The sequence below is a fragment of the Lissotriton vulgaris genome, unplaced genomic scaffold (assembly GCF_964263255.1).
Source record: "Lissotriton vulgaris unplaced genomic scaffold, aLisVul1.2 SCAFFOLD_1446, whole genome shotgun sequence".
NCBI classification, from domain to species: domain Eukaryota; kingdom Metazoa; phylum Chordata; class Amphibia; order Caudata; family Salamandridae; genus Lissotriton; species Lissotriton vulgaris.
Genome location: NW_028250880.1, coordinates 32,136 through 42,510, shown reverse-complemented (window position 1 = coordinate 42,510; position 10,375 = coordinate 32,136). Strand labels below are relative to the sequence as shown.

General features: G+C 42.2%; 1 protein-coding gene across 1 annotated transcript; it reads right to left on the bottom strand.

Moving 5' to 3' along the window:
* Positions 1-9,504: 9,504 nt before the first annotated feature.
* On the bottom strand, positions 9,505-10,118 carry LOC147663084 (collagen alpha-1(XII) chain-like; the record flags this gene model as incomplete). The annotated part of the gene is made up of 1 exon (XM_086950690.1): positions 9,505-10,118. A coding segment is annotated over one exon (614 nt), but the record flags the coding sequence as incomplete, so codon positions are not given.
* Positions 10,119-10,375: the final 257 nt, after the last annotated feature.

The window sequence follows — 10,375 nt, the reverse complement described above, 5'->3', positions numbered from 1 at the left end:
TATAGATTTAAGTTTAAAGAAAGATGTGGACACAATGGAATTTGCGTGACCAGAAAATGTTAACTTATCGTCTAGGAGTACTCCCTGGTTTTTTACCTTAGTGACTGGAGTGGGAGGGGAGCCCAGTTCAGCAGGCCACCAGAATCCGGGCCAGGCAGGGCTGAGCTTGCCAAGGATCATTACTTCTGTTTTATCGGAATTTAGTTTAAGGCAGTTTGCGGTCATCCAGTTACTGATGGCCAGCATGCCATCCTGGAAATTAGCCGCTATTTTCTCTCCATTGTTTTTTATGGCCAACACCAATTGGGTGTCGTCAGCGTAAGATGTTAGGCTCATCCCCCAGTTCTTGATGACTCTTGCTAAGTCTGCCACATATATATTAAATAGCGTGGGACTGAGGGATGAGCCTTGAGGGACGCCACAGGGCAGTGTCATTTGGGCAGAGCTGAAATTGCCCAGCTGAACCGTCTGGGTACGATTGGAGAGAAATGAAGCAAGAAGATCTTTGGCTTCGGCCTGGATGCCAATGGCATTGACACAGTTGATCAGAATGTTATGATCGACCGTGTCAAAGGCCACGGTCAAATCCAGCAGGATGAGCACAGCCGCTCCTCCTTGATCAAGGATGGTTCTTATCTCATCGGTGGCTTTGATGAGTGCTGTCTCTGTGCTGTGATATTTACAAAAGCCAAACTGGGTGTCGTCCAGTAAGAAATGATCTTCAATGTACCGGGAGATTTGAGCATTCATCAGTTTTTCTACCAATTTATCTGCGTGTGGTAGACTAGCAATGGGTCTGTAGATTTTTGTGTCTTCGGCATCTAGGTGTGGTTTTTTCAGAAGAGGTTTGAGGAGAGTGTCTTTCCAAATTGAGGGGTAAACCCCAGTATGGAACATGGAGTTAAAGATTTGTGTAAGTTGGAGAGCTACAATGTCAGCTATTGGGAGAAGTATAGCTGGAGGACAGGGGGTCGTAGCCCGAGCCCGATTATTTTATGGGGGTTATTGCATTGGTGACAAAAGTAATGTTAGCTTTTTTAAACTGTTTGAAAGTGGATTGGGGTTTGGTAGGATGCTGGGGAAGAGGGTCGCCTATGGCTCGATCGGAAAAGATGGATTATATATTATTTACTTTGTCAAAGAAGTAGCTAGCAAGGTTGTTGCAAAACTCTTGTGAAGGAGTGGGAATCGATTGAGGGGGTAGGTGTGAAAGTTTAGAATAGACCATTTAAAGTATGTCCAGCTTCATGGGTACTGTTAGTGACCAGTTGTGTAAGACCCAGGGAATTTAGGTCAGAAATAAGAGTGTTAGTATCTTTGTGTTCAAGATTTTCCAATGGAAAGTTGAAGTCGCCTAGGATAGTAGTGGAATTATCTGTAGCTAGGAACTCCACCATATCGACAAAAGTAGCTAAGAATTGTGCTTTGCTGCCCGGTGGGCGGTAGAGAAGAATACCTTTGAAGCGTTGAGAAGGGCCTATGGCGATGGAAAATTGTAACACCTCACATGTAGAGAGTGGGACTAGGTTTATAGACGTCTTGAGGTAGCTGCGATATATCATGGCAATACCGCCTCCTAATTTCCTGATTCTATCTTGTTTGAGGACGTTATAGCCTTCTGGGACGGCTACTAACAGGTCTGGGTCTGATGAAGGGCTGGTCCATGTCTCTATTATAAAAAGGAGATCAAGTTTATGGGTGCTGATGAGTTCTGCTATTTCTTCTTTCTGTTTGCCCAGAGATCTTGCGTTAATGAGGGTACACAGACAAAATATCGATTTTTAAATATCGATATACAAAAATATCGAAGTTTAAATATCGATGGGACAAAATATCAAAGGTAAGTAATATCGACAGTCTTAATATCGATCTTGGTATGATATCAGTAATATCGAAGTTGTAAATATCGATGTCAATAATATCGAAATTAATAACTTTGACGTTACTAATATCAATTTTTTAATAAATTTAGTGTATATTATATTGTATTTATTATGTTTTATTATTTATTTTTAATGTAATTTAATTAAATATTGTCTTTTACTACTGTATCAGGTTGTGGGTTTATAGGGGAATAGGGTGGGAAGTAATTTAATTATGTTAAATTAATTATTAATTAGTAGGAATTATTAATTAATTAATTGAGAAATAATTTTTAATTATTTTTAATTAATTGATTAATTGATAAATATGTTCTGTAGCGGGTTATGGGTTTATAGGGGAATAGGGTGGGAAGTAATTTAATAATAATTAATTAATTGATATATGTTTGTATATATTTTAATTAATAATTAATTGGTAATTAATTTCTATTATTTCGTTAATTAATTAATATAATTTTTTACATATTTATAATTATTAATTATTTGGTAATTAATTAATATTAATTATTTAATTACATTAATTATAGTCATTTTTTATATATAATTTATTGTTATTCTTAATTAATTAATTGGGAAAAATAATATTAATTATTAAATTAAATTAATTACAGCAAATGTGCTAATATATTTACTTTATTGTTATTGTTAATTAATAATTAATTGGTATTTAAATAATATTAATTAATTTTGGGTAAAGGAGTATTTTTAGGATTCAGGGTCAGTTTTCAGTTTTTGGGTAAAGGGGTATTTTTAGGGTTCTGGGTCAGTTTTCAGTTTTTGGGTAAAGGGGTATTTTTAGGGTTCAGGGTCAGTTTTCAGTTCATGGGTAAAGGGGTATTTTTAGAGTTCAGGGTCAGTTTTCAGTTTTTGGGTAAAGGGGTATTTTTAGGGTTCAGGGTCAGTTTTCAGTTTTTGGGTAAAGGGGTATTTTTAGGGTTCTGGGTCAGTTTTCAGTTTTTGGGTAAAGGGGTATTTTTAGGGTTCTGGGACAGTTTTCAGTTCATGGGTAAAGGGGTATTTTATGGGTTCAGGTTCAGTTTTCAGTTTTTGGGTAAAGAGGTATTTTTAGGGTTTAGGGTCAGTTTTCAGTTTTTGGGTAAAGGGGTATTTTTAGGGTTCAGGGTCAGTTTTCAGTTTTTGGGTAAAGGGGTATTTTTAGGGATAAGGGTCAGTTTTCAGTTTTTGGGTAAAGGGTTTTTTTTTAGGTTTCAGGGTCAGTTTTGGGTTTTTGGGGTACAGGGATATTTTTAAGGTTCAGGGTCAGTTTTGGGTTTTTGGGGTACAGGCGTACAGGGTAAAAACAAAAAAATATTACATTAAATCAAATAAATTACATGAAAAAAATTAAAATTACACTAAATTATGAAGTGTTTTATTTATTTTAAATGTATATGTATTAGTTTTAATTTTGTTTTAATATTTTTATTTAATAGTTGTAAAATTATATGTATTTTAATATTATTTTTACATTATTATTAATACATTTAAAAAAACGATATTTTTGATTCCGATATTTTTACTCCGATATTTTTGCATTTCGATATTCTGTCTGTCGATATTATGTCAGACATTCGTTAATGAGTGCTGCTCAATGTTGGTCCCTTTTTGTTTTCTGGCAACTGTAGAGGGGTTGGTGCAGCATGGTCTTGCAGCGGGTGCATTTTGAAAGGGCAGAATGGGCAGGTTTTAGGAAGGCATGAGGATTCATGAAATGTAAAACGGGTACCTAAGCATTTGACTGAGGAGCGTAAATTAAGAAGGGCCGCTCGGGAATAGTTGTATTTGACGACTGAGTTGGAAGCACCAGGGGTTGGGGTCCTCGCCCGATCCAGGTGCGGACGGGCGCAGACGGGCTTGCCTTTGGCGCGCCTCCGGTGCACCCGCTGCGCATTTCTGCTGCGCTTGCGCTTGCTGTCTGCCCTATGTACTCTAGGGCCGTCCAGAGACTGGAGCGCTACCTGCAGTATCCGCCGGAAGTGGAGAGGTGAGGGGAAGCTCCCGGTCTAGCCCTCCGATCAAGCGGCACCAGCCGTGTCGGAACGGGGCCTCGGGACAGAATGCGGGTCAAAGCATAAATGAGCAGTAAGTGATATCAACAAACAAATTTTAAAAAGCAGAGTGCAAGTGATTTCAAATTACAAGAGCAGCAAGCAGCAACTGAAGTAGTCAAGCTGCACGCGTCCCCATGGAATTCCATGGAGCTACATGATCAAGACCCACAATCCCATGGAACTGCATGACCAAGGCCCACAATCCCATGGAGAATGCGAAGAGTGAATTAAATGTCACCAGAGAAAACTCGTACATCTCCAGATAGTTACCCACTCGTTGTGAAGTGACATAAAACATGTAAAGAAGAAAATAAATGCATCAGAACTTTAGATGCATGTAAATAACCATAGGTATTACCAATTCATATTAAACACGGACACTTGAAGGTTTTGCTTAATTCTTTATTAAACACCCTTCAGCCGGCGCATATTTAGAAATAGACACTGAAAAGCAACAAAGCAGAAATATAAGTGGATTGCAAAACAATATAAAATGGCACTACAAAATGGGAGTGGAAAACTCAAAGGTAAATTACAAAGAAGTAGAATACGCTACCAATCAGGAAACAAGACACAACAGGGTGGTAAAAGTGTTTGGCCTCCAGATAGGCCCATTTTTACAAAGACACTTAAAATCCTAAATGGGGTCATTTTATTCTATTTCAATTTCTCAGTGGATGGTGTAAGGAGGGGGCATTATCTGTTAATAAACAACAGGGAACACAGATTGGGAGATGCAGTTGATGAGTCAGAAGATTCTGGTTTCGGATTGGACAATCAATATTTGCGGTCACAGGTAGGGTGCCAATTTAGGCTGTCCTGACTGAGTTTCACTTTCTATTCTCTGTGCTGACATTAGGGGTGGACGTAGCTCCATGCAGCCTAGTCACACTTAATTACCTAAAAATTACAAAGGAGTATGCAAAATTACACACACCTGTAAGACCCCCTTTGTGACGACACAATCTAGGGCGAGGCTCCTCCTAACCCATGAGCACCAGACCAAGATGCACCTGGGTCCTTTCAGGACACACATGACTGGGGTGCAGGCATGGCCTGACAGCCCTCAGGTAGTGGGAACTGAGAAGGCACGGGGCATGGATATTACAATATGACAGCCCATGGCACATCCTTGCTATTTTTGCCTTTGGCCAGTAGAACTCCTGGTATGTTCCCAATTCACCATTTTACCATTTTTGGACAGTAGAGGTGGTCTCTTCTCAAGGGACCTGAAACGTGAACATTACTTGTGATGTGGGGACACCTTGGTTTGTATTAAGAGTTTAGAGACCCCCGTTGGTCTCTATACACAACAGTCTCTAGAGTGCAGACCCTTGATGAAATCAAGCACACACTCTCTCCTGCTTGCTGAGGTCCACTCTTCTGCGACAGCTGCTGCTGTTCAGTGGCCTCCCTTACACACTAGAGGTAATTTAATTTGTAATTTGTAATTGCATTTGTAGAGCGCAACGGTCGCTCCGGACGGAGCATCCTGGCGCTGTTCTGGAGGTATGCAGTCAGTTACGTAGGCAGAGTTAGATGGCGGTCATGACATAGTCGTCTGGAAGATTAAAAATCCAGGTTTTCAGTTGCTTCCTGAACTGGGATTCTAGAGTAAGGGACCTGAGGTTTTTAGGCATGGCGTTCCAAGCTCTGGAGGACAGATAAGTCAAGGTTTTGCCCCCTTTAGTTTTGAGGTTAAACCTAGCTATCTTTATCTGATTGTCGTTAGAGGATCGTAGAGTCCTGGGAGGGTTGTGGTGGGGGTAGCGCCTGCTGAGATATTTAGGCCCTGTGCAGTGGAATGCCCGAAATGCAGTGATTAGAATTTTAAAGAGTATTCATTTATGCGGAGGCAGCCAGTGAAGTATTCTTAAGGCAGCAGATGCTAAGGATTTCCTGGGCAATTTTAGAACTAGCCTGGCTGCTGAGTATTGTACACTTTGCAGTTTCTTCAGTGTGGATTTTTTAACTCCTGCCATCAGGCTATTGCAGTAGTCTAGGCGGGCGAGGATAAGAGCCACTGCTACCGTCTTTCTTGAGTCAGTGGGCAGGAAATCAAAGAATTTTTTAAGAGATTTAATGATGCCAAAGCAGCATCCAGCAACTTTCCTGACGTGTTGGTCAAAAGATAGCTCGGTGTCGAACAGGACTCCGAGATTTCTTGCTGTTGCTACAGTCTGGGGAGGAGCGGTGGAGCCCTCTGGCCACCATAGGCTGGGACAGAAATTAAATTTTTTCCCATTGGGAGGATTTCGGTCTTGCTGGCGTTACATTTAAGGTGATTTACTTCCATCCAGTGGAAAACTTCCGTCAGACCGTTTTTAAGATTGAGTTCGGCATTGGTAGAGTTTTCCTCTAGTGGCACAATGAGTTGAGTGTCATCGGCATACGAAGTTACGAGTATGCCGAATGATTCAACCAGAGAGATGAGTGGGATTAGGTAGACGTTAAAAAGTAGAGGACTCAGGATGGATCCCTGGGGGACTCCAGAGAGAACTTTCTTTTCTTTGGAAAGGAAAGGCCCCAAGGCAATGGTTTGGGATCTGTCTGTTAGGAAGGATGTTATCCATGCAAGAGCCGTGTCTGAAATACCAATGTCTTTTAATCTGCCCAGCAGTATAGAATGGGAGATGGTGTGGAACGCCGCTTTGAGGTCCAGCGGGATCAGTACGGTGTTCTTTCTTTGGTCCTGAAGCAGCTTTATAGAGTCTGTCAGTTCAATTAGTGCTGTTTCAGTAGAGTGGTGAGGGCGAAATCCTGATTGTTGGGGGTGGAGGACGTTGTATTTCTCTATGTGGCTTTTTAGTTCTCTGTAGACCAGTTGTTCCGTGATTTTTCCCAAAACTGGGAGAAGAGATATTGGGCGTAGATTGGAGAGGTCTGAAGGAGATTTGTTATGTTTTTTTATCAGAGGTTTAACAATTCCTTGTTTCCATTCTCGTGGAACAATGCCTGTATTGAGGGAGGAGTTTATGATCATATTTATAATTGGATACACCACATCAATTAACTGATGTAAGATTCTAGGGGGGCAGGGGTCTGATGGTGCTCCTGACTTACAGGCTAGGATTACTTCACGAGTTAGTGGTAGACTGACCGGAGTGAAAGTTTTCAGACTTCCAATGGTAATTTCTCCCTGATTGGAGAGGGTAGCAGCATGAGAGACTTGTTGTATGGGAACATTTTTCTGTATGGAGTCAATTTTCTCCTCAAAGAAGTCCGCTATTTGATTGCAGACTTCTTGGGATGGAGGTATTTCTGGCTGTAACGCTCTAGGATGGGTAAAATACTTAACTATTGAAAACAAGGTTTTTTGTTTTTGTTTAGATTCTTTGATGGCATTGTTATAGAAATCTTTCTTGGCAGTTTTTATGTTGATATGATAAATCTTCCTCAGCTGGATGTAGGAGTTTCTGTCTGCCGTGTTGTAAGATTTGCGTTCGCCTTTTTTACATAATAGATGGGTTTTAGCTAAATCTTGGGTAAACCAGGGGGCATTTGTCTTGCATCTTTCTTCCCTTCTTCAGGAATGTATGGGAGGTGCACGTACTTTAATCTCTTGTTGTATCCAGCTTTGGAAGAGATCTGAGTAGTGTTCTACGTTACCCGTCAGACTGAGGGTCTGAGTCTTAAAATGTTCCTCTATCTTTTTCCAGTTGACGGAGGTGGTGTCTCAGTGTCACTGCGGTCCATTCCCTGTGATGGGACGATGGTGGAGCCCCAGAGCCCGCCTGCTTCTATTGTTCTACTCATCTTGAGAGGGTTGTCATTGACTCCTGTCTCCTCTAATCTGCCACTGAGCCCCCACAGTTGAATGTTCATCGCAGGGACTGGGGACAGATGCACGAGAGGTGTTTATGCCTCCCTCAGAGTCAATGAGACGCCTTCTTTCTTTATACACAATGTTCTTTTTCCAGTAATCTCTTTGCCTTCACCAATGTGCAGACTTTCAGGGTAGATGTTCTTCAAATGTGTCAGAACATGTATGAACCATCTGTAGAGTCACCAATAGACGCCACAAGGGCATGGGTGGTGTAGCTGCAGCCGTTGAACAGCAGGGGGCATCGGTCGCTGATGTTTGATGTAACGAATGCAGGAAGACATTGGAAAATAGAATATTTAGACACATCTCATGTTTAAACACTTGATTAAGGCATGCTGGGACGTGGGATGAAGGCATACTGGGACATGAGATGAGGCAGGCTGGGGCATGAGATGAAGGCATGCTGAGACATGAGATTAAGGCATGCGGGGACATGAGATGAAGGCATGCTGGGACATGAGATGACGGCATACTGGGACATGAGATGAAGGCATGCTGAGACATGAGATGAGGCAGGCTGGGGCATGAGATGAAGGGATGCTGGGAAATGAGATGAGGCAGGCTGGGACATGAGATAAACAGGAGTGCCATTTCTCTCTTCTCTACATAGATTCCCATCCTAAAGTTTAATCCTAAACTCTTTAATGTTCTCCAGCCTCCCTGAAATTTTAAATAGACACCAAGATCTCTTTTAAAACACACACACGCACATTGTTATTTAATCACTATGGATGATTGCAGTTATTGTGGCTGTTGATGATGTTTATTTATGCCATCCATACCCCGGATATTGGTCGTTTCTTCGATGGATGCACCTTTTAGCTACTCATCTGTAGATGTAGCATAACATCTGGTGCCACCTCTGATATTCGTCATTTCTTTAACAGCTTATACAGCATTATGTTACATGCATACATTTCTTTGACGGACAAAGTGAATCTTGTACCTTATTTCTTTTTTCGATCGTACTACGTATGAAACCTTTTCTTCTTTTCTGTCCCAGAGTTTATCGATATTAAGGCTGACCCCTTGCTTCGTGGGGTCCAAATTCTTTTAGATGATCTGTCAGATTATATATTTGTAAAATACTATTTTCCATTTTTTGGGTATAGCACATTTCCTGTATGATTCTTTGAGGTATGCACTATCAATGAGATATTTTATATATGTCTTTTACATGTTTCCCTGATAAATATGCACTGTTTATGTGAAGGTTTGTTACATGATTTTGTGGGTTGTCTGATATTATCTATGTCCTTTTTTATGTTGTTTCATGTGTTATTGTTGTTTTGTCCTGTCTATAATGTTACAGCCCTGACGAAGTTCCCTCTGGCAAAATTGGGAACGAAACACGATGGCTGAATGCCAGTTTTAAAAGATTAATCGAATAAAAAGAAATAATCTTTCTAACTGATTTCGACGCACGTGTTTTGACTTCACAAGTGCACCTTCCATTTTCTCTTGTGAGTGGGGCAGTGAGAGACAACTGCCTTCCATTATTCCTTCTGGCACCACCACCTGCCTCCTTTCCCCACTGCCGGAAGTCCGAGGGCGGGATTTCCGGCTGTGAAGAAAGTGAAGGACACCCAAGGAAGGCTCTTGTAATTTACCCTTCTCCCTGCGCCTCATTATGAAATGGTAAATATTAGCTGTAACATGTGTTCTATCTCTTTTATTCTAAACTACAGAGCTGTACCTGGACCCCCACCTTGTGTCCCTTGAAAGAAGCAGGAGTGTCTCCCTTTCATACCCGCAGGTTGTGTTGTATAGTTTCCAGTTTGTACTGGACCCTGAGGCAGATGGACTCTGTCAGCTCCGGCAGGATTTGCTGAAACTCTCCATCGTACTTCCTTATGAACACGTGGGCCGCAGTCGGGGGGCTGGCGATGTCCTCCAGCTCAGTGCGCTGCACATCCCACACACCGACAGCAAAGACCTCCACCCCCGCGCCCCGGAGCTCCAGGGCCGGACCTGTGACATCATCCTCTGACCCCCAACCTGTGAAGAGGACCAGGGCCCTGGGCACGTGGGCTCTGGCCCCCCCGCTATCGATCAGCACCCTCCGTCTGACGAAGGAGAGGGCGCGCCCAGTATTACCAAGAAGGCCCACCCCTTTCAAGGTCCGCAGAGAGTCGATCAGGACACTGATGTTGTGGGAGTCGCTGAAGGGGACCATTATTCGGGCATCCCTGTTGAACTGGACCAGGCTGACCCGCACCGAGTCCAGGGACACGTGGAAGCTTCTCAACAGCTCCTCCAAGAAGGACCTCAGGAGGGGGAAACTCCCGATCTCTACAATGAAATTATTATGGACTAAAAGCACCACATCCGCCTTTATATCCTTCCGACCAGAGCATTCTGTGGAAAGAAAAACAGACATGTCAGAAGGGAACAGACAACTTGTGCAGAGGAAGACAGGGATGAGGCTGGGGTGACCGGGATTCTGCCTCACAAAATATCATCCTGTGAAAACAGTCTCCACAGAACCTGTACGCATGAATAGAATAAAAACACACGCCCGCATCCACACTGCGCTGTTAACAAATACACGCCAGCATCCACACTGCGCTGTTAAAAAATACACGCCAGCATCCACACTGCGCTGTTAAAAAATA